Source organism: Drosophila arizonae, chromosome 2, assembly GCF_054131065.1.
Source record: "Drosophila arizonae isolate 15081-1271.41 chromosome 2, UAZ_ARI_1.0, whole genome shotgun sequence".
Lineage (NCBI taxonomy): Eukaryota > Metazoa > Arthropoda > Insecta > Diptera > Drosophilidae > Drosophila > Drosophila arizonae.
This window is the reverse complement of record NC_142922.1, coordinates 17682504-17707241: the sequence shown is the minus strand read 5'-3', so window position 1 is coordinate 17707241 and position 24738 is coordinate 17682504. Positions and strand designations below refer to the sequence as shown.

Sequence of the window (24738 nt, the reverse complement as noted above, 5' to 3'; positions counted from 1 at the left end):
GAAATCCAGTGTATTGATGATTACAGCATTTCGAAGCATTGAATATGTTCCATTTCTACTCGTTCCATATTACGGATATTTGTATTTTGTCCCTATGGCATTGTTATCGAAGAATCGATTGTAAAGTTGCTCTTTTGTCAATCCGAGCAGAGAACGTGAGGAGACAACTTTTCCCAACTTTTATTTGTCAGGTATTTATTAATTGTTTTTAAATTTAATTAATTTTCATATCGACAGCTTAAATATTACGAGCAGGCTACTCTCCCCAAGAAGCGCATCTAAAATGTCGAACTCTTCTGGGCAAAAGAAGATAAGTGGAATAGCTAGTGGCGACGTATGTTGTGAAAAAATGTTCAGATATATAGCATACATATATCATGCGGTCACGCAATTGAATGTCGTATGCATCGTTCACGTGCCCAGGCGTAACTATAGTAAGATTCTAAAGCTCTTCGATACCAGCTCGTATGACTCAATTCGCTCCTCTCTTGCAGTCTTACTCTTTGCAGCTGTATTGGCGTAACAGGAGAATAATAATAATAATGGGCCCTACAGAGTCTAAAAAGCAAAAATAAAGACAATATTGAATTGTTTAATTTAATGAGCCGGTTATAAAATTTCTGGGATGGCGTTGGCTTGGTAAAGTTTTTGGTTCGTGGTAGTAAAGTGCTTTGCATAAGCAATTTCGCAACTCTGACTGCATGCAAATGGAGTTCGAAGTAAAGAAAATACTCGGGACATTCGGATTTTCTATAATGGAATTTTTATGTATTGTAGTTTTTCAGCCGTGTGTGTGTGTGTGTGCATGCATACATGTGCATATGTGTGTATGTTTCTTTATATAAAAATAGATACATTTGCAGAGCTGTTGTATTTGAGTCGGGCAATTTAAAGTTTATACGCCTGAAATGGGCCCCGTAACGTACGTTGATCATATTTTGCACTCCGGATGCCATTGTATTTCTCGTCATTTACATAAACATAAAGTCGTTTGTTATCCATGGAGCGTTGCAGCTGAAGCTACAGTCTAGTTGCGTCTTACATTTCATATAAATATATGCATATACCTCTACACATATAAGTATATATATGTGTAATCGCAGATGGGTATATACAGGGGCTGTCCGCACTCGTCTGCCTGTTCCAAGTTTACGACTGCTGCATACAGTCGTAAACTTGACTGCAAACTTTCTGTTTTACATTTGCTGCAAACCAGAGTTAAGTTAGTTTCCGTGTCAACAGTTCATAGTCCCATTGCTGGGCCCCCTTCCGGATTGGTCAAATCGCAGTATGGCTCAGGCCCACCTGCCTAACAGCTCAGCTTGATTGGCAATTAGTGTTTGGCTGCCCTCCTCCCCCTCAAGTTGGGCTTACGCCTTTTGCGTCTCCGACCAATTTGATGGCCGGAGTGAAAGTGAAGCTCCAAATTGAGTATCAGTTCCGCTTGACCGCATCTCGCAAGTTTCTCAAACTATTGCATTCTTGGTCTAAATTAATGGGCGCATTTACTAAGTCCTATTCCACTATAGCCACAGTGCAGTAGATTATTTGCTCGAGTGCATTTTTAGCATACTTTGCAGTTGTCGAAATTCGAATGGCAGCAGATACTTTAAATGCTGTTCGAACAGGAAGTTAAATACATATGAATTATAGCACTAATCTCTGGTTAGTGATTATGGTTTATTCATGCAGGTTATTAAACTTTCTCTCTCTACACATGTACCTGTTTTACTCCAAGAGAACTTGGGCTCCAGCTCTCTATAAGCTCGCTTCAGCTAATTTTCCGCATTGTTCAGTCAAACTTAGTTTTAGTCAATTTGCTGGCAACAGCAACAACAGCTGTGGGAAGTGATTGCAGAATGGGAACATTGTACGGAATTGTAACTGAGATCCGTCCGGCCCATTCCTCCGTTAAAAAGAAGCCCGGCCAGAAGGAAACGCAGCCAAGGATGTTTGTCTGGCTTCCGTGGATGGAGCTTGTTAGCGTTGATTTTATGCAGATTTTCACGGAAAATTTATGTAGAACAGCACAGCAACATTGTACGCGTGTATGTGTATATGTTTGTGTGTGTGTGTGTGCCAATAGCCGGAGTACGTAGCAGATTTTCTCGAAATAAAGACAGACGGGATAAGTACATGGAGTGTACATTTCATTTCAAATTGATTTATGGGTCTCTCACTTGAGCTCCCTTCACTTATTCGCAGGCGAAGCTGGGAAAATGCTGTACTCTCTCTCTCTCTCACCAGCGCGCTTGATTACTTTTCAAATAGCTAGCTGGCTGTTCCAAAGGATTACCAACTGATTAACCCCAATATTGTATCAAGTACGTGGCATCAACAGCAATATTTCATATTTGCAGCTATTTACAATTGCGGCAAATATCCAAATTTATTGCTAATTAGCAACAACAGTTGGGCGGCTTGAGGCGTGGGTGGGGTCGAGTGTGGCTGACATGCAAATTTGATGCAAAACTTTCGCTATTGGCGAATTAATTTGCATTTCATTTGGGTCGGGTGAAAGGTGGTTGCGCTGGGGGCGGTGCAGGTGGGGCAGACGGAAGCGATTTGCTCAACGTTCCCGACAGATTAGCCTACGGATACATTTTGCTGATGTCGGCGATAACTCCCTCTCCCTCATCTCATTGCATGTGGATGTGACATTGAGGTTAAGCATATGTGAGTTTCGGGGCTGGCACCGTGCAGACCCGCCCCCCCTCCAGAACTCTATTAGGCACCATAATTAATAGCAGCTTAACTTATAATTACGGTCAACGTAAACCACACAAAGAATCGTTTTAGCTTAATTGTTGAGGTAGCTCCCATCCCAACTGCTTGTTTTGGGGTCCTCGCACAGGACACATGTAAATTTGAGAGACACCATGCAGAACAAGGCCAAAATCAATATGACAACTTGCCGAAAGCTAAGCTGGGCAGCTGCAGGTTCGTTTGGCCATTCCTACTCAAATAAATTAGGCGTACCTGTGGGAATTTCGGTCCCTCTAATTGCTACTTAATTGAGGCGAAATAAATGTACCATAATAATATGCGTTTCAAGAGTCATTTACAGAGGTCTTTAAGATTTGTTCATGCATTAAGTATTCTTTTCATAAGGTGGACACTGATTATATTTGCCTTGTAGTTGCACATACATATACAAATATATGTACATATATTTGTATGTATAAAGAATGTATGTATGTAAGAAAGCTTCTTCCAATGGATGTTATAGATGAAATAGTGATGGCAATTTGAATATAGATAGTCGATAACAAAATTAAATTTGTTTTTTGTTTCATTCTCATTGTCTTTCGTACAATTGTAATACAGTAAAAATTTTAGTTCTGCCACTGACTGTTCTTTGGTCAGTGATTCTGTTAAAGAAATATATAAAGCATAATCCCGATAATTCGAAACGGCACGAGGTTTAGTTTTTTTTTTTTTTTTTTTTTTTTTTTTGATGTACAGAAAAATTCAAATTATCGAGAATTTCTTTCAAGGGCATAGATTTATTTATTTTTTTTTTTTTTCAATTTACCGCGATTTTTGATTTAGCGGGGTTCGAACTATCGAGTCTCAATTATATTAGCAAATCAAGCCACAATGAACCAAAATTTCGATTGATCGCTGTTTAAATACAATATTTTGGGAAACTTCAAGAAAGCATTTTTTATTGTGAATATTATGAAATTTTACTTAAACAAATTAACTTTGCTTACTCGGCCTGGAATCAAAGGTAGATCAACGAAAAAGTTGTAGTTGCTTATACCAGCAGCCTAATTTGGCTTTTACCATGATTAAATATGTACATATATGTATGTATATACATATATCTGTATTTACTGTATAAACTCGTTATATACTATACAACAGAGCCACAAAAACAAAAAGAATAAAACTTTCATGTTTATGTGCACACTAAATGTTTTGCCAATAAAGTTTTATGGGTTAGTTCGAATTTATAGTTTTGTTTGTTTTCATTACATTTTGGCGCATTTTATTTACCATTTACCATTATTTTTATGGCTATCGCCCAATTTATGCATTAGCGGAATATACTTTTTAATTCTACTTACAACGAGCCAAATGCAACCTTTTACTTTTTGCGTTAGCTAGAGGTTATTAAATGGATAGAGATGAGATGAGATGAGAGTGTGATATATACGATATCTCCCATCAGAGTTTCTTCAGTATGGGTATAATATAAATAAGCCAGACGACGTCATTCTACCCCCCCGAATTGTTTAGGAGTTTACAAACTTCTGGCAAGCAACAGGGCTGCTCGCTTATATACCCAATATATATTTTCAAATTAACCACGTAATCCCAATAGACCTCACGCCGCGTACAACCTGCTCAAACATAATCCTAATGTAATTGGAAAATATTGCCGAAATTAGGCTTCAGTCAATATTTGCGGGGCAAACAAATTTAGCATATTGAAAAATGATGCTCACAAACGAAATTAATCGAGAACGATTAAAATATTGACACAAATTGAAAACGTTCCCCAGTGCTTGCCTAATTGTGCCGATAGAAGATGATATATAGAGTTTGGCCAGGACTTTAAAGCGGCTATGGCTTGGCTTTAATATCAAATAATTTATGTGCAGGCAAATTCGCTTGCCAGCGGAAAAAAAGCACCAAAAACAAAAATGGAACATCTTACGAGATTTATAAGAAGTGAAATTAATGTGGCAGTGAGTCTTCAAGGCACTCTCTCACCCACACACCCACACCCAGCCACACACACACGAACTGTTCACAAAAAGAGCGATGAATGTGCTGGTGGAGCAGAGGCCTCTGGACAGTGCTGCCGCGGCCCACTAAGTTCGCAGCTCGGCAAATGCGAATCGAATTTATTTTATTTAGAACACCATCTTTGCTTGCGCGTTCGTCCTTTCGTCTTGTTGTTGTCCTTGCCGAACGAAAAGCGAAACTTTTCGCGCTTAGTTGCCTTCTAAAAGCACAAAAACAGTTTGCCTGTTCCTAGACGCGGCAGCACTTTCCACAATTTTCTTTATGCCGCACGCTTTCGCTTCCCATTCGCTCGTTCATTTTTTCTGCACGCGCATTTGAAGTTATTTCAAAAGTTTTTCGCCCATTTCAGTCCACATTTCTATTTGGCGCTCTTTGCCCGTCACCAAATGACAACTTAACGCGTTGCGCGCCAAAACTGCCGGAAATTGAAATAAGAAAGAAACTCGGCGAGAAGCGCCCGAAATTGGTCACTTTATAGCAGGCGCTGCCCATTAATAACAATTTTCCCACAGCGAAAAACTATTTACCCATTCAGATAAGCAAAGAACCAACTAAATAACCAAAGAGTTCCCATCTAATTCATATTCATTTGCACTTATGCTCCTTCTGCTCATGAAATAAAGCTGAAATCAATAAGCAAATCAAGGGACGAGACGTAGGAATCTCGATTTTATTTAAGCAGCCCAAATATAATATATCGAATATAATGTAAAGGCATAGTATATTGTCCAACAACATAGCGTCTCATTCCGACAGTGGTATGGGAGGAATTGCTCGAGTTGGCAGCTCGCTTCTTAGTTTACTCAAATTGGCACTCCATGAGAGTGGGATAGATATATGTAGGTGTTGCTGAGCTCGGTCTCGGCAGTTGCTGAGAGAGAACGAGATGGCATGAAGGCCTCTAATGAAAAAGAAGTGTATGTATGTGTGTTGGCGCTTGTGAGCAATGTGGAAAGAGCAGCCAAAAGTGCCAAACGATATAAAGAGGCAGCAATTAAATTGAAAGGGAAGAGAGACAAATTAGGAACTTGTTGGAGAGCGTAGTTATACATGTCTATAAATATAGAAAGTAAACGTTATGAGTAAAGTCCCCGACATAGTAAGTACATACATATGTATGTATATAAATACTGTGTGTTAAGTAATATAACAAATGATCCTAAAAAGTAAACTTTCTTCAAAATCTGCCAAATAAATTGCAGTCTGGTATAATAAGTTTTGGAAATAATACAAATGTAATGCTCCGAATTCACATTTTCGATAGCAACATTAAATGAAGTTCCGATGCTAACTCCTAATTCAATTGCAATGACTCTGACAAAAATATAAAGATTAAAAGCATTTCGAGTAAAAACTATTTTGGAATTTAATATTCATTTACAATAAATTTAAATCAGTGCCATATTTTCATCACGTCAACTCCAAATCCCTTAATTTCATGCGACAGCATATGCATGTATGTATGTATGTATGTACATAGAAACACTGTTACGCCGACTCGCATAGTTCGAATCACCTGTGCTCATGGATTTTCGTCAGTGAAATACAGACAGAAAAAAAAAAACAAAAACAATTTAAAGGCAATTTTCATGCAGCGAAACGCAAAATTCGTGCAGATGATATGCTTCCGGCGCAGCTCATGTTGCGGAATATCTTATCCCGTAGTTGTAGTTTGTTTTTGTTGCCTTTGGTATTGCTGTTGCTGTCGCTCTTTCTGTTGCCATTTGCTTTCGGCTGGCCCAGTGGGCCACTCTCCGTATGGCAGTCCGTAGTATTTATCCATCACTGACAATGTCAAATATATTACCCATGATGAATGACTTTGCGGATTTGATGAATGTGTTTTGTGGCTTTTCGCCTCTACCATAAACGAACAGCCGCACAGCACACGGACATCTGTGTGTGTGTGTGTGCCGAAATAAAAGATATATGTATGTATGTTAGAGAGCAAAAAAGAAAGTAAATCTGCACATGATTTATAAAATTTCAATGGCATAGAATGCAGATATGTCAATTCAGACAATGGGCCAGCCAGCCAGCCCCAAGCACATGCGGCTCCACACTCATCTCATGCCAGGCCAACTCCGTACTACTACTACAGTACTACAGTAAGTAGATTGGGTAAGTTGTGTGCTTCAATTAATAATAAAATTAATAATATTCGGCGTCGGCCACGTTTCTACTTCAAGCAAAACAAGCTGATAATATTTATGTACATACATATGCTGTAAATGCTAAATAAATAAACTGTTATCAGCATTATAATGGAGTGGACCTATTAAAGCATACGTACGCACAGTGGCTGCTGGAAGTAACGTCCCGGCAGCTGAAGTCACTCCTCCGTGTCGCCCGCATCAAAGGAGTCGAATAAATTACTCGGCAAAGAAAGGCACGTTCCTGTAATAATGGCTGGTCAATTTTAATGAGTATACGTAGAGGCACGCACATGCTTAATATGGCACCAACGGACAGACAGAGAGCGGGAGAGTGAGAGAGAGAGTGTCAGAGAGGGAGAGACAAAGAAGAAAGTGGAGCTGAGGCCATTGGCTGATAAGTCCATTGCGCCAATTGAAGGAGTTTTCTGCCGGCGTCTCTGTCAGTAACGGCTCGTCCTTTCAGAATATGTCAGTGCACAGGATATATGTGTATGTGTGTGTGTGTGTGTGCGTGTGCGGCAAAAGAAAAATGCTGTGGTAATTACATTAACAGCAGCGCCGTCGGTAAGAAAATGTTGGTTATTGAAGCCAACTCTGAACTGTAACCATTTTCATTAAGATTGAAATATGTATCTGAGCTATTTCGCCGAAGGGAACCTCTGAAGGGGTTTAACGTTACGTTTCCCTGTTGATAAGGGCAGCAAAGTACGGCTAGCAGCCCAACCATTTAATTGAGGCTAAATACTATGTGAATTGCAAACTTAGTTTTCTTTTTTGGCACCAAGCTATGAAAGCCCTCTGATATTTTAGATCTATTTCTTGTTTTCAATATATAGAACACCTTTAGATTTAACACTTGAATAAGCGGAATATTTTTTAAACTTATTTCTTCTTCTTCATAGATTACGCACTTAGTTGCATACGTTTCGAAACTATTTGCCATGATTTAGAGCATTGGATCAGAGGAGTGCTACGATGACGGCTGCATAGAGATGTCCAGGAGGTACAGCCGCTTAGCGACAAGCCGTTAGAGTCGTCCGTGCGGGTGTGAGGCGTACGCTGGGGGTCACAAGTGCGTTTAATGATTCGAGGCTAGCACGCTGGCCCATGGGCTGGCCATTAAGTACAGACTCGGCCATGTTTTATGGCCACGCAACATGGTTTGACGATAAATAGAACCCAAAAATAAAAGAAAAAAGAACGCAATTTTTACTCATTTTCGTTTTGTTATACCCTGAACCCATTGAAAATGGGAAATCAGGGTATAATGGTTTTGTTAAAAGTATGTAACAGGCAGAAGGAGGCGTGGCAGACCCCACAAAGTATATATATTCTTGATCAGGGCGACGAGCTGAGTCGATTTGGCCCTGTCCGTCTGTCTGTCCGTCCGTCCGTCCGTCCGTCCGTCCGTCCGTCCGTATGTATGAACGCGTCGATTTCAGAAGATATAAGAGCTAGAGACTTCAAATTTTTTTTTAAATGTCCGTAATTACAGCGCGCATATCAAGTTTATCATTAAAAATCGATAACTCATCCCGATCTTTTTTTATCGACAAAAAACATTATCGAAAACCAGTTATAAAATTATATCTTCTACACCCTTATTGCTAGAGTCTCCAAATTTTTAATGTATGCTTATATGCAATTTATACAATTTCGGTTTTTGTTAAAATTTACCCCCCACCCTTAAATTCACTCCCTTACCCTCACTTTTGTAAAAAGCGTATTTCAAATACTAGAGACTTGGGCTTTGGAATATACACACACATTCACCATATGATTACGCTCTAAAAGTTTCATTAAGATCGTATGTCTACAAAAGAAATTATTTAACAAATAAATTCTCATAATATTGCCCATACTGCAGCGCAGCCCAAGCGCAGTCGCTGCTTACTGCGCAGTTAGCAGAGCACTGGCTTATCCGTGCGTGTGGATGCATGTGTATGTATGTGTGCATAAAAGAAGTGCAGAATGATTAGAATATCAGCTTGGAGGGTTCAGGGTATCTCCTACTCGAGCAGTCTCGACTGGAGCTTTCTTACTTGTTTTTTATTAGTTTTGCATAAATAGAACGAGGCAGCTGGGAACATTTGCTGGGCTGGACATGATAACTGTCTATAAAAATATCATTTTCAGTTTCTTTAATTAAGTTTTTATTGACATTCTTTTCGGTAAGTCCTGTTGTGTTGCGTGCTCGGCAATTACAGCACTGTCTCAGGGCCTGGGCCTGGCCGCGTGCCAAGTGCAAAAATGTTATCAGAAAAACATTAATGCGACAATTACGACATTTTTAATTGTTTTCAAGTTGCACTCGCTCATTGCTGTATTGCCGTATTGCCCTATTGCTGGATTGCCATATTGCTGGTCCCCAAACGCCGCGAAACGGGTAATTAAAAACGTGTTATAAAGCACAACTGCGAGCTCCAAGGGAGACATTTTTCCGTTGACGCCTGGCTGGGTCGAGTCGCGTTAATTGCTGGCTGTTGGGTAGAAATTAATGTTCGTTTTAGAAGCACACTTACTTCATAAAACGTAATGAATGACTGATGACATTACAAGCGTTTGCCCCCACCCTCCTTGGCAAAGAAGTTGCCTTGCCCTGCACGAGCAGAGCGAAGGCGACTGCAGATTGAGATATCCACTGACACGTCGCCAATGGGAACTTTGCTCTCACGATGCTCGATAACTTCGGCCAGATGGCAACATCAATAGCTTCTGTCAATAGTTTTTCAACTTTTTCCAGACTTTTCCCCACTGCCTCTCCGCCAGTCGCCTGCCGCACACTGTTTCCATTCAATTATTAGTTTCTGCTTTGGACGCCTTAAAGGGAGCACGCTAATTGCCATGCGATGTGAAAAAAGTACAAAAAAAAGAAAAAAACAGAAAAAAATCCCTAAAGTGTGGAAAATATACGCAAATGTCGGGAAAAGTTGGTGGAAATCTCATTAAATTTTCATTTCTAATTTTCCAAATGGATTAACGCTAAAAGATGCAGAAATCTTTCATCATAATTAGCACGCGGCGCTGGCCAGCAACCAGCACGCAACGCACATAGTTGTCCACTCCACACACACAGACACACACCCGCGCGTACACACACACATACATGCATACATGCATACATACAAACGAGCATACATATATTCGTACACATGTACATATTCATGAGCACGATGCCCAGACTCTGCGCACAGTCCACGGTTCCCCAGGCTCCCATTCACTGCTGCGTTTCCCCTCCCTCATTGTCCGTTATTTTTCTTGTTTTATACTCTCATATCAGATAGATATTACGGATTCTGCAAGCTGCAAGTTGAAGGAATAATGCGTAGAAACTATATGTGTCTTAAGTTTGGTATACGCATAAATATTTCTTGTGTAAAGCCAAAAGTTTATTCTGATCTTTGGATACAAATAATTATATTTATACATAAAATAGTTATAATATACTGTATCATTATATACTGTATCATTACATAATTACATTTTATTTTTATTTTTTTTAAATATTTAAAGTTGATAAAAGTATTAATACTTTTATTTATAAGTATATATATATATATATATCTATATTATTTTTTTTTTATACATATACTCACATTTTTTATAAGAGTAGATGTTAAATAAAATATAACTATTTATTTATGTTTTATATTTATCTCTTCTGCTAGTTTAGGGCAGCCAAAGTTCAGCGTATTCCAAACTGACCAATTCTTTCCTGAATTTAGATATACATAATATGTATGTATATATATATATTACTTTTTTCATTTTTACTTATGCTTGTGTTTCTATTTGCTATGTTGCCGGCGGCGTGGCCTTGCGCCATGTTTGACTAACTCATTTTGAACAATTTGCCAGGCTTCTTGGCCGTCCTGCCATCGCCTGCCGCCCGCCGCCCGCCGCCACGCCCCTCTAGCTGTTTAATTAGGCTAGCGCCCAGATAAGATACTGTTACTCTTGAATGTGCTACTTACAATCTGTTGAAACAGAAACAGAAAACGGAATCTAATTACAGCTGCACAAAAGCAGAGCCGGCAATCTTCATGGCAATCAATATTTAAGTAGTTGAGCACATTTCAGTCTGCTCTTTGTCTATGCTTCTCTGCATATTTAGCCCATTTTATATATATTGCTCGGCCTGACACAATTATTTCTTTCTAATCAAATGAGCAGCAGTCAAATTGGGAAATTGATTTTCGAAGCGTTCGAAATTATGCTATATAGGAGCAGTAAATCTATTCTTAATGTGGGTCGAGTAGAAAGCTTATGGAAAAATATAGAGAAAATAAATTATAGATTAACTAAACTCTCAACTCCCATGGAAATAGTTTTAGCATTGAATTCCAATTTATTTCCTCTTTTTCCTTCCCATAGTATTCCTGATAGCTTCAGAGCTTAGAGGAAATATACTTATCTTACTTCATTTCCAAGAAACGATGTTTCATAAAGTATTTTCATTATCAATTTCGCTGGGTTTGGTTGGCCTTGCTCAAAATTTGAAATGAATAAGCAAATGCAGCAAAGCTTTTAGCAGGGCGAAGTGGGAGGGGGAGGGGTGGTCTTTCCTGCGTCAAATTCTAAATTCTAAATCCAATTTAATTGAAAACAAGAGCAGCACGTGGTCACACACAGAATGCCAGAAACATGAGAACATTTTTGAGAATTTAGTCTGCCATTACTGCAACTAAAGTCGCACACAAAGACTTTCAGCTTCTTCATAAGTCTCCCGGCGGGTGGGCCAGGGCAGGGCTCGTGGCGGGGGACTGCTTGAGAGAGGCAGGAGGGGAGCAAAAAGTGCATTTCCTTAGACGCAACTCGGAATGAACTCATTTTGTCGCTGGCACGCAAAATTACAAAATACTGTCACGTATGTTGCTTTTTAGAATATTGCACGGGGCAGCTGGGCGGGCACAAAAGGCGTGGGAGGGGGCGGAAGGAGCTAAGGATACTGGGAGCAGAACAACTAATGCTAAAGAAAATATCAACTTCTAACATAAATTTGGGTCAAAAACTTTAATTTAAACGAGTGCCAGTGTCGCCTACAATGTTTTGTGGGTCTTCGTCTTCTTCTTCTTCTGCTTGTTGCTGTTGTTGTGGTCGCTCATATTTGTTTTTGCTGCATTTTGGTAAGCAGAGGCGGTAGCAAAAAGCAAGTATCACGTATACGCACTGTAACACAAACACAAAATACAAATAAATTAGATGCACTTATAACCAGCCAGGACTCGACTTTGAGAAAATGGAGTGTGGAGCGTGCCTGGGAGCAGGGTGTGTGTGTGTGCGGGTGTGTGTGTGGACTGCAAGATAGGAAGAAAGGAAATTTACTAATTTCAAACTTTTGCACGCATTAACCTCGAAAATCTGCGCACAGCCAAATGCCGATTTGTACATAGATGAAGTGCTGCAGGGATGTGCTCAAGAAGAGAGCAGAGAGGGAGAGAGTGAGAGAGAGAAGGTAGGGCTGGGGCGGTTGTCAAACAACTTGAAGACACGACACACTTGCGACTGCATGCAGCAGACAGAAACACACAGTGACACACACACACGCGCTCTTGTTGTATTTTGTGTAAATAATTTGGGTCACGATCTGCGCCCTGCAGCAGCAGGGGCGGGGCAGGGTGGGGCTGGCCATGTGGCTTATGGAGCGGAGCAGTGGTCGAGAGCCGTCTTGCATATTGGTTGGCATAGCTGCAGCGAGCAGCCGGCAGCTGCGACGATGACAAGGGCGACAAGTTAACGCGGCGTATACGTAACCGCTGAGCGCTGAGCCCGGTCTACGGGCGGCTAAGGCCAATGAGGACGTGGGAGTGGGCAGCAAGTCGAGTTGAACTATTGTCAAGTTGTAACCTCGATATGCAGCCATGTCGGATAAGGCGACGCACCCACACACACACACACAGAGATTGCCCGACCCCTGCTAGAGATGTGAGATGTGCGCTGCTCTCTTTGGAAGGCACCGCTGGGCATAACTAGAATAAGTAACAAATACTACGGCGGCCCCAATGTCAGCGAGGGGAAATCAGCTGGGAAACTTTCCGAGAACAAGGGAGAACGACTACAGGCGGCTGCTGGGCGAGAAGAGCCGCGTAATCATACAGCGTCGACGATGACCTCTTGAGTGCATAACAACAAATGAAATTGTGTGACAAGGCAACTGAGAGTACAGTGGAATCGAAAGAGCAAAAGCATGCATAAAATTTGCAGAATGAATTATATATAACTACTGTTAAGGGAATTCCCATGTTTAATTGTATTTCAAGTACTTAATTAACCAATGCTTTAACTAAATTTTGTCTGAAACAAACTTTGCTTTGGCTGCAATTGAATCACATATATTAGATATACATATATCTACATGTATATATGCATGTACATGTGCTTCCCATTGTGTGAGTGGCTGGACTGCGAATGAGGTTGAGGTTACTTAGGAGCCAACTATTGTCTGCCCGGCCCACAGCATTATGGTGGGCGTGGCTGCTCGAAATGCGCCGCAAGCGCTCGCAAGACGTGTGTGCTTATGGGTGTGTGGGTGCGTGGGTGCAACTGTGTGTGTGTGTGTGTGTGCATTTAGGTATTTCCATGTCAGCTGCAAATGTCACTCGCACAGCGGCAGCCCGTTCGCCATACAAGTTCAAAATCATGTCTCGTTGGCTGGCTTTTGGGGCCAGCTGGCCAGTACAAGAAAGAGGGGAGAGGAGGAAAGGCGGCCAGTCGCGGGAGTGGCACGCCTGGATTCTGTGATGAGACAACAAGTTTTCTTAACGCGTTTACTGGCAAACTGTATGCACTGCTATTTGCTCGGCCTTAGTCAGGGCTAAGAAATGTTTTCATTCACTTTGTGAGTTTTGCTAGCCTTAGCTGAGGGCTCACAAAATATTATTAAGTAAATGTCGAGCTGGGCACTCTGTGGGGCTGAAGAGCGACTCTTGACATGCAACAAATAGCATTAAATAAACTGAACTATGGGCGAGAGCGGGCAAAGAGCAAAAGAAATGAGAGCTTGGCCAATAGCCACACACCCAATGAAAAAGTTCAAATAAACTTGGTCCGACAGCTCTCGGCTGGTAATGTAGTTTCAATATACAAATCAATAAGCACAGCAACGCAGCCTGCCGATGCTCGGCCGGAAACAAAGGCGCCTCGCCAGGGCCGAGGTGGCATTGGGGCAGCATCAACTGCAGACTGCAACCACAACGGGCAACCGTAAGCTGGTCCTCTGCTCGCTGCTGCTGGGTTCAGCAAACTTTTTCGACATTTTATTTCAACTGTTTCCCGGCCGAACGGAAGGTGCAACAGAAATGCTGCAAGAGCCAACAGCCAGCCAGCCAGCCAACCAACCAGCCAGCCAGGCAGTCAGCTAGGAAGCGCTTCGAAGAGGCAAGAAAAAGTTAATGATGTCACTTGCACTTGCCGTAGGCAGCACACACAGCGCACTGGCCTATAATGCCGACTGGAGCCAAGCGTTTGCCTTGCCACACAACAGCCACAACTTTCTGGCCGAAACCGCAAGAGCGGCCTGAAACAAGTGATTGAACAAGAACAAGAAAGTACGAGACTATTAAATTACTTATTGCACAGCCAAGAGGCCCAAACAGCCGTAGACCAACCAGAGCTAATGCTAGATCCTGGGATAACTTGGGATTGCCGTTTATAGATACATTTAGATAGTAACTGTTCTTTGATGAAACTCTTCAAATGTGATTTATTATAGATTTAAGCATTATTTACCTTTAAAAACTCTTTTGAGCTCTTAAATGTGTAGTTACAGTTATATGGAAGATGTTTAAGGCAACGTAACACTTTTCCAAAGGAAATTTTAAATATGATTTATTATTATAATTAATATATATTATTATATAAAACACTTTCTTTTTAATTTTTAACATTTTTGTCTATAGCCTATTCCGTTTTCCTATCTCTACCCAGATAATTTATTATACTTTCAGGTATTATTTGCTTATTAAAACTCTTATCAATTCCCATACTCACAATTATCTTTGCACAGAGATTAACTGCACTAATTGTAATACATTTTCAACTTAAACATTTTATATATATCATTTATATTATATTCAAAGACCAGACACACCTTCTATTAAAATTTTCAATTAAATGCCCTTTATATCAAACATATTCCCTAGAAGAGAAATTACTTTATGAACTTCCCTAACTTCAACAGCCTTTTCATTGTAAAGCCAATGATGCTAATGCACTACATCAATTAACGTCTGATATGGCGAAAAAAATCGAATTGTAAATGCAAAAACAATCACATTAGTCGATTTCAAGGCCATAGACCCCTGGCTGGGTTGGCTGGAATTCTCCATAATCGTGCGAAGCACTCAACAAAATTTCAAACAATTTAATCTTAAAGTCTCGTTTAGAAACTGTTTTCAATTGTCGCTCTCTCTCACTCACACTCACTATCTCTCTCTCTCTCTCTCTTTCGCTCTCGCTTGGGTGTTGCGCAGCAGCGAACTAATTATAAAACGGATGACCAGCAGTAGTCCTTGGGGATCGCAGCTAGTGGTGGCAGTCGAGGGGAGCGAAGAGTGCGAGAGAGAGGGCGTGGCAGCTCTTTGTGTTTAAGGTCCGCAGCCGAAAGGACAGATAAATGCGACGGTCTAAGAGTATTTTGCATAATTGTTGACCCAGAAAGTCGCAAGAAAGCAACAACAACAAAACAGCGAACGAAAAGGAAAAAAAAAGAGCACAGCGAAAAATTTGTAATTTCTCTGTGCGGCTTTTCGTTGCTGTTGTTGTTGCAAGGATATTTTTTTGTTCGCCTTTGCGTTGTTTTAGTGTGCTCCTTTTTGGGGCGCCACCGCTGATTTGTAATTAGGAAACGGCCGCCAACTGTCGCCGTCTCTTTTCGGCTGCAGCCACGTCCCATTTGCACCGCAACGGCCGCGGGGCATTAGCGAACGTTAAATACCCAAGTGCCATCTGTTGTGGAGCCCCTCTCCTCCTGCCGCACCTGCCGCAGCGCCAAAATTAAATGAATGAAAAGTGCTAGAAGAAAAGTGTAAAGCAATGACGCCCCATTCCCAGCGGACATTTGAGCCAAGTAGTGCAAAGGCAACGCCACTTTGCGGCTTTTAAGGCGTGAAGGAGAGAGAGGCTAACAGAGACAGAGAGAGGAGGAGAGAGATAGAGGCGTAGACCAGCCAAGGCTCCAGAAAGTTGTGCGTGGTGAAAGTTTATTAAAATTGTAAATTCCCTTTTAATATTTTCCTTTGACTTGGGCCCATCTTCAAGACAATCTGGCGCGCAAGGAAATGCACAAAATTGAAATTATTTCATGTCCGGTGTCGCCATTTTGCCTTCCGTTTGGGCACCCTTTTCGCATTTGTTCCCCTTTTTTCTGTTTAAATGCCAAACTTTAATGCCATTGCCTTTGCCATTGATACAGAACTTAATTCTCTTATTTTCGGTGCGACGGAAATTCGTTATCCTGTTCAGCGACCTTCGTCGCAGGCTCGTTGTCCTTGCCCATGGTCCAGCCTGTGCGCTCTTGCTTGTTTCCGTTCCGTTTCGCATTATATTTTGGCCCGATAAAGGCTGGGCAGTATTTTGGCTCACTTTTCAAAGTTTCTTTTATTTATTTTATTGCCATTCGGCGGTGATTTATGTGAGGCATTTCACATTGGGGCCTGTCAAAAATGGGAGATAGAGAGTGCAGATATTCTTAATTTTTCGCAACACAATGCAATACCTATGTCAATTTATGCCACGTCTGATATTTTGTAGAATTTTAAGCTGAATGATAATTTGTCTCATCTATATGACTGGGTAGCCAATCTCTTTCGTGCTCAAGTTTGGCTCTCAAGTTTACAGCCCTCTATTCATTTAGTAAAGCCGCAAATCCTTGCAGCCTCTCACGAAAAACATATTTTTGTTGCCGGCTTTCCACAAAACGAAAATCTCTTTCAAACCGCACACAAAGCGCTCAACTAACACTGACATCCAAAAGTTTTCCGCCCAGGTGCCGAAGCGGGGAACGTTTTCTGGTCGTGGCTGTAAGAAGCTTGGCACTCGCCGCTTTTCCGGATTTACCATCCACAGGCATTGGCTCAACCTCTCACAGGCCCGCACCCTGCCCTCTCGCCTGTCCGCCCACGACGGCTTCTTGAGCTGCATTTCAATGCCTCTCACCTTGTGCGAGTAGTCGACGTCCATAATGGGGGCCATTGATTGCATTCAAGCGCCAGATGGAAGCTTGCACACGGAAGTCAGATTAGTAGTGAAAGGCAATAATGAAATCAAAATGTGAATGCACTTTGCATTTCCTACTCAGTTTGACCCTGTTTGAAGTACAAGGAAGTAGACGCGCTAGTCGGTCACCGCTCGGCTTGCCAGCTAACCAGCTTCCTTTTGGCCTGAATGTGCACTCATTAGATCTCATTTTGAAAATGATGTGGCCTCTGCGCAGCTTATTCCAGCATCTGAATGCGACGTGCCAAAGTTGAGGATGTGGCGCCTGGCGATGCGAGCACGATTTAAATGCAGCTCTTGAAACTTGACGACTCTACGGCTTGGTAATGTTAGAGATGTACATATTTATGATATATATATGTGAGATGTATCCTTTCACTCTCCTTTATATAGTACATACATATACGAATTCCCAACTAGCAGCTATTGGGCTTTACAGCAACTCTTATCTTTTGTTCAAATGGCAATTTCTCGACTACGATTGTGTCTGTTGTTCTATTTACGAGTTCGCAATTAATTTAAACTTTTCAGTTCCCAGTTCTTTTCTTGAATTTTTCAATTAAACTGCTTCCATTACACTCAATCAATCTAGTCGGCCGACCATTCGCTCAAAACAAGCGCTTAGGCTCTAGGCTAGAAGCCGACAATACTTATACCCTAAAAGCTGCAGCTTATGGCGGAATGTAGATGGATAAGCCGTCGTCTGTCTGAGTTCGTCATGCCATGAATATACTCTACTTGAAGCTGACATGCTCTGCTGCGCTGTGTTAATAGAAATTTCGAATGCATCCGTTTGACAATGCTCGACCTTGTTGCAGAGCATCGATTCTATCCCAATTACCTGAGGACCTTGGCCCAATCGGGGCAATGTCTACATACATATCCAGTATATAGTATGTGTATATATGTATATTTTATACACGCATACTGTCACCTGCACTCACATACATACATCTGTATGTATGCATATGCGTAGTATTTACAAGCTTCCGGAAGGAGGTTAAATCGACATTCAAGCCGATGAATTCCTACCTGTGTTCTGGCACGTACCTGTGTACTGTATACATAGGTACATATGTATGTAAGTGCGTGTTTGCTGGAAGCATTATTAAAGATGACTCAATGCCGTGCATGGAAAATTAGAGTAGGTTTGCTATACATTCAAGCAATCGATGGATTTGTAAACATATTCGTTTTTGGTAGTATATAAGCTATAATGTAGTATTTGTGTATATTTATGTAAGTCTGACAAATTGCACCTCTTGATTTTAGGTATGGTAAAATATGTCTAGCTCTTGCGATAGGCTTATGCAAATATCGCTAGACTGTGTCTGCATGCCTGTGCAACTCTTCTTTACGATATGTACAAAAATATCGATAGTTCTTATTACGAATAAAAAATACACTGAAAATGAACAAGGTTAGATAATTACTATTAAAACAATAAACATAAATAAGTTACTTGTAAGCAAGTTTTTACCAACTTAAGAAATCGTAAGTTTATAATGTAATATAATATAAATGGAAGCGTCGCTTAACAGATGTTTTTTTTTAGATTATTATGGCTGGAAACTTACGCGATCTTAAGGTGGAGGCAGTGACGAATACTTTCATAGCTACACCTTTTAAGCCCCCGCTCGAGTGGTACATCCATGGGCTTAACGAAAACCTAGGCAGCCGAGGCCGGTCGCCCGCTTTCATAGGTGTACAAAATCATGATGTGGGTGAATTCGTGGCACAGATTGATGTTGATCTCGAGACGCAGCGCAACATTACGAAAGCCACATTGAACACGATCAGAGAGTCGACTGCAGCTCCTGCCAACTGCCTGATGAAGCTGGCCTGCAACATAAACATCGTGGATATCACACGCCGCCTTCTGACGACCGCCGTCGAGAGCTGTGACCTAGGCATCAAGGTCGATGAGGACTCAGTCTACACCATGGCCCACAAACTGGCCGAGGCAATGCACTGCCCGCTCGAGCAGCGCGGCAGCAGCGTCGACTCGGTCATCTTCAGCCTGGTCCCAGCCATAGCCGTGCAGCGCGAGACGGGCCGTGTGCTGGCCTATGCTGTGGGTCAGCTGGTGGCACGTGGCAAAAAGAATGCTCAAATGACCATGGTCGTGCGAGGCTTTGCCCCAAGCGCACAATCGCGACAAATTATCATCGAGTCCGTATCCCAGTCGCTACTGCCCATCAGTGAAGTCTCTATTTAAGAGAGGTATTCAATTTGTCTAAGTACGCCTCGACATAGCTGAAATGTATTTGAAGTTTAAAGTGATTTGGAATAATCTGTACCTCATATTAGTTATGTATGTGTAAAATGCTTGCTTGAAAGTTTTCTGAAGTCTTCTAATAGATAAGCTATATATATTTTTTAAGAAAAATCTATATTAAGTTTAAATATTTAAATGTAATGATTTTTTTTTTTTTTTTTTTTTTTTTTTTTTTTTTTTTTTTGTGAGCACTTGTGCGAAATTTCATGTTTATATCTGAAGTATTAATGTAAAATATTAAATTTATTTTATTATTATTTTTTCTATAAAGGTATGTAAAATTCCATATTTAATAAATATGAAATTTTCAAACGTTAGCATAATGGCATTCAATAATAAAAGCTGAGCTCTTGATTTATATTCTTTTACAACTAAAATTCCGAATTATTCGACCCTTAAGCGCTGAGAAGTTAAAGAGTAACAGAACTTACTCAAAACTTACCTTTCCTCAAGTATGTAGAGCAACTTACCAATTGATCTGTGAATTTATATTCCATTTACGCTCTCCACGCTTTCCACTGTTACAGCAACTGTAAAATGCCAAGAGTCAAGGCTCAAATAGATTTCACTCCATTTTTCCAGTCTCATTGCTCCAATCATAAATATATTTGTTTAAAATAACGGCATGCCAATCAGGATATGAAAAATGATTTCTTTGTTTGTTAGTTAATTATTCAGATTATTATTTATTCAATGCAATAAATTTTCTCTGTTGAGAGTTTTCACATAGTTTATTTTCGTTTACATATATAAGTACGTTGTTTTTCTTTTGTTGCTGCAATTAGTTGGTACTTAACGGTAATTTCGCTATATGTTCGCACATAACTGCATATGTATATGTATAGTGGTGTATATGTATTATTTTAATTTTGTTAAAATTTATCGTTTCGTATTATGCATTCGCGCTCTATTGGCATATATATATATATAAGTATGTTATATTTACAGTTAAGTAGATTTAACGTTTTTGCTAATGCAGTTTTTTTCGTATTGATTTTTTTTTATAATTATTTTTTGTTTTTGCATTGCTCTTGCCATGCTTCGATTAGGGCGTCAGACGATTATTAAGTTAATTAGTTTAATTAAGTAGATGTGACTAAGCTGGCCTCGAGTCACATTTTAATTAATTTTATGAAAAACACTTAAGGACTTAGAAATGTATTTTGATTTCGTTTTATAGTTAATTATATATATATATATATTCGCTATACCATCGACTTGACTTACGGTCTAAAATGCATGGCTCAACATTGAAGTGGGTGTTGGATTAAATAGTTAGCTATTTAAGTTGAGAGGGGAGTTCAATTAAAGGGAATTATAATCGAGGCGTGAAAGGCGGAGACTTTCCTGCAGCTCAAAGACGGCTGACCGCAGAGACCGCAAACATTTGATACGTGTTTATTTGCAGAGGCCTTGAAAGGAGTGTGAAGTATGAAAGGCGAGCAGCAACAAAAATCACGATTCGATGAATGAAGTGAGGATGAGAGCGTGGGAGACTGGGAGAGTTGCGTGGCCCCACGGGCTGTTCACCACAGTGTTGTTGCCTCATTTAGTTGCAGCTGCTTGCAGTTGGATTTTATTAATGAGCGACAGGCTGGTTACTCATACGCCCCGTGATGACAACTGCCAGCCGATGCGCATTGTATATAAGTGTGTGCGTGTGTGTGTGTGTGTGTTTATTTGCATTGCATATAATGAATGTATACTCGATTATTTGGACTTTAAGTTCGTGTGCAGCGGCTAATTGCAATAAAGCGTTTAATTGTTTTTTTCCGCGCATTAACTTGTTGGCTTTCTTTTTCGCACTCGCAATTGCTGCGTGTAAAATCCAAATAAAAGACACATTTCCTTGCATTCATATTAAATTGGGAATTTTTATGGATCCGTGTTGTTATTGTATGGCTCGTGCATGTACATAAATATCGTGTTATGTTTTACTTCTCTTTTGCACAATTATAAAATGACGTAAATAAATCGAAATCGATGCAATTCGCCTGCTGCTTCATACACAATGAACTCTGCACTCTCTATAAATTTTACGAGATTTTCTGGCTGTTGTTTCATAACATTTTAAATGCAATTTATAAGTATTTCGAATACTCCGCGCTTAACTCTTGTGTGCTACACATACAATATATCTATATATATATGGAATTTGTAATATTTTTTATTCCATTATAATCAATTAATTTACATGCTTGCTATACACATACCAGCATAGAGTTGTTTTCATTTTTTTTATGTACACTTATCTTAATGCTAACATACAAATTGATGTGAGTCTCTCAATCAATATATATATATATATATATATATATATATTTTTTTTTTTTTTTTTTTTTTTTTTTTTTTTGTCATAATTTTATCCATTATTTTATGTAAATTTCTGTATGTTTCGCACATGTTTTATGCCGAGATAAGAGCTGGCCAAATATGGCTGTTCAAATGTATTTGTGACTTTACAAACATAACGCAAATTAAGCTGGGCTATGTAAAAAAAGTATTGAATATTACATGGCATATGAAATGGCATTTTGCATAGTTTTCTGTGTTCCTGCCAAAGCATTTCGAATGCATTTATTCTACGGGAAATTTTAAATTATTGTTAACAGCTTTCAATCGAATTGGCAGCTTAGTTGCATAGCTCTCATCGTTTCTTTTATAATAAAATTGATTTGTGCTTGGGAATAAATGAACTGTGGGGCAGCCAAGTGCTGCGGCTATTGAGAAATGTTTCAAATGCAATGCACAGAGCTGAACTGAATGGAAGACAAACAAGGTAGAGGACACATGATAGCCTTTGAATAATGCAGCATGCTTGACTCTCTCACTCCCACTCTGCTTCGCTCCCTCGCTCGCTCTCTCTCTCTCTTTCTCTTTGAGCGCACTCGTAAATACTTTGCAATGAAAATGCATTCGAGTTGCCCAACTGCATGCGCTTTATTGGAAAATATCAAAAATTATTTTTTATTCGATTGGAGCCTGGACTCGCTCGCTGTCCTTCCGTTTGTCTGAATAGCAATGCTTTGGCTGATAAGAATATCCTTGCAATTTCACTTGATGTTGCATAAATATTTACGTTTATGCATTTATGCACACACACGCACACGCACGCACACAAATACACAACAACCAAATGCCAGTGCATAAATGTAAACTGATATACATATACATACACATATACATAAATATGACATACATATACACATATATTATGTATTTATATATATTTCTGTAAATGCGCGTGTGTATACGTTCGCCTGCTTAGGTTAGAGTTTAGGACTAGTTGCTTAGAGCTCGTAGTACTTACAATTTAGTTGCATTCTCTTACCATGGCTGCCTGTCTGAAGCTTTTCGACTTGCTTTCATGATTCTTTTCTTACTTACAGATAAGTTAGCAGATAAAATCAACTACAATTACAATATGCACTCGATTTGGTTTTTTTTTTTTTTTTTTTTTGGTTTTAATATTTCCTGCATATTTTTTGTTCGATTTAGCTTTTCTATAATCTGTTTTTTATTTTTTATATACGTTTGTTGGCTGTATTTTTTTTTTTTTTTTTTTTTTTAGCTTCTATGAGCTTTTTCACGCAGTTCTGTCTTTTGTTTTAATTCAGCTGCCTTTCGCCTCCCCCCTGGACTTGTCATGTCGGTTGTCCCACGCCGATCAGGAAAACACTCAGCAGCAAAGCGAGAATGCACAGTGTGTATGCGCGTGTGATGGGGGCCGATGACGTCACAGCCGAAGCCGATGATTCTCCTGTAAAGAGGCAATAAGAATGAAGTATCAGGCATAAGTTGAGCGTCATCTTATATGCATGCTAGTAGTAGTAATAGAAGCCGAGAGTCGAGAGTATTATTTTATCATCTGTATTCTAATATATTTTCTCCAAACTCCAAACTAATTCTCACATCGCAAGCCACCTTCATGAATGCTCGTATAGATTTTAGTGCTATAAGCAATATAAGCGAGAGAGCCTTTATATATGTACAAAAGCATTCCAATATATAGCAACCTAATACTTAGCAGCTTCATTAAACTTGGCTAAATTTTAGCATTAGGAAATTATTTCAAATTGGTCTACACAAAGCTAAATAAGTTGTGTTGCCTGTGTCCTGATTCCTAAAGGATGTTGATTATTCTCGGCCAGTCTAACTCCACTCTAATAGCAGTTAGATGCCATCTGCCTCAAATAGGTTTAAAGTTTGCCTATAAAAGTATTTTGGAGTTCGCTTTCGGCAAGCTTAAGCCGACATTGCCTTAGTTTTAGTTTGAATTGCATATATAAGAGTCATCTGTATACACATATATATATATATATATATATATATATTATACTTACCATTTATTATGTTGAGTGTGACCGTCGCACTGGGACTGTTTGACGGGCTACAAGTGTAATTGCCAGTGTCGCGCTTCTTGGCCGACTCGATGATTAATGAGCCGATCTGAGTATGGTACGCGATTTCAGGAAGAGAAATAGAAATGTAGAAATGTAAATTTGTGTACAATAAATGTATTTATGCAAGGCAAAGAGCTCCCTGGCGTGGAAGCTGGAGATAAATCGCAATTGAAATGTCAGGTCTGAGCAACGCTTATGACGAGCTCGGCGACACGTTGGCTAAATATTTAACGAGTCTGCGAGTCACGTCTGCCAGGAGGTCAGCTCTAATTTGCAGCATTTCAACGACATTTGCCTTTAAGACGGCTTTGGGGCGTGGCTGGCATGTGACATAAATGCGAGCAGTGTGAAGTAATATTGTAATTTCGCTGATGCGGAACGCCGAAGGACGTGGCCACGTGGCCAAAACACGGAATGCGGAACACGGAACACGGAAGATGGTAGACAGAAGACGGGCAACGAAATTTGAAATCAAGTGTAATTAAATTAAAATCAACAAGGGAACAATTGATGGAACTCACCGTGCTCTGCCCTTCGCCGCTGGCCTCTGGCAGATTCGGGTCCAATTGCGTGCGATGGCGTCGTGAATCGGCGGCCAGCTGCTCGGTGCCGTGGTACCACATGATGAACGTCGGCGGCTCCAAGGCGCCGCGCACAATGCAGCGCAGGACGACATTGCTGCCAGCTTTGACATAGCGATCCGGTTCGCCGAGTATTTCGGTTCGAGGAACTGTAACAAATACCAAACGCCATCAGACATACAATGACAATAATGAGCACGATGCTGATGATGCTGCTGCTGAAGATGATGACGGTGCTCATTACGAGTGAAACTCAATGGCAAACACGGCGCGTGCCTGTATGAAATTGTGACATTGGCGCTAATCTATTGAATTAACAGCTGCTAGTCACGTCGCACACGTAAATC

The 24738-nt window shown here is 40.3% G+C and overlaps 2 protein-coding genes and 2 long non-coding RNA genes across 9 annotated transcripts in view; 3 read left to right on the top strand and 1 right to left on the bottom strand.

Annotated features, from left to right (window-relative positions):
• The first annotated feature begins 34 nt into the window (after positions 1-34).
• Positions 35-601, top strand: LOC108612159 (uncharacterized). Its single transcript, XR_001915761.2, has 3 exons — positions 35-191; positions 256-434; positions 495-601. It is a non-coding gene; the product is annotated as an uncharacterized LOC108612159 (long non-coding RNA).
• Positions 602-5562: 4961 nt separating this feature from the next.
• LOC149270468 (uncharacterized) lies at positions 5563-8112 on the top strand. Of its 4 annotated transcripts, XR_016270273.1 has the most exons (4): positions 5565-6689; positions 6757-6866; positions 6948-7478; positions 7817-8112. It is a non-coding gene; the product is annotated as an uncharacterized LOC149270468 (long non-coding RNA). The 4 variants fall into 4 exon arrangements; XR_016270274.1 differs by having other exon boundaries at positions 5563-6879; XR_016270271.1 differs by having other exon boundaries at positions 5565-6866.
• A 10267-nt stretch (positions 8113-18379) lies between these two features.
• LOC149270467 (uncharacterized) lies at positions 18380-19615 on the top strand. The gene is made up of 2 exons (XM_089461984.1): positions 18380-18623; positions 18685-19615. Exon 2 carries the CDS (start codon positions 18691-18693, stop codon positions 19345-19347), a length of 657 nt encoding a protein of 218 aa, XP_089318110.1. The 5' UTR covers positions 18380-18623; positions 18685-18690; the 3' UTR covers positions 19348-19615.
• A 3226-nt stretch (positions 19616-22841) lies between these two features.
• The window catches only part of dpr11 (defective proboscis extension response 11), a 69902-nt gene continuing 68005 nt past the window's right edge, over positions 22842-24738 (bottom strand). For all 3 annotated transcript variants that reach the window (XM_089461978.1, XM_089461975.1, XM_089461974.1), the window contains 3 exons: positions 24332-24540; positions 23751-23856; positions 22842-23167 (listed from right to left, as the gene is read on the bottom strand). In XM_089461978.1, the coding sequence (XP_089318104.1) occupies positions 23052-23167; positions 23751-23856; positions 24332-24540 (431 nt within the window). In that variant the 3' untranslated portion in view covers positions 22842-23051. The remainder of the gene's footprint in view (positions 23168-23750; positions 23857-24331; positions 24541-24738) is intronic.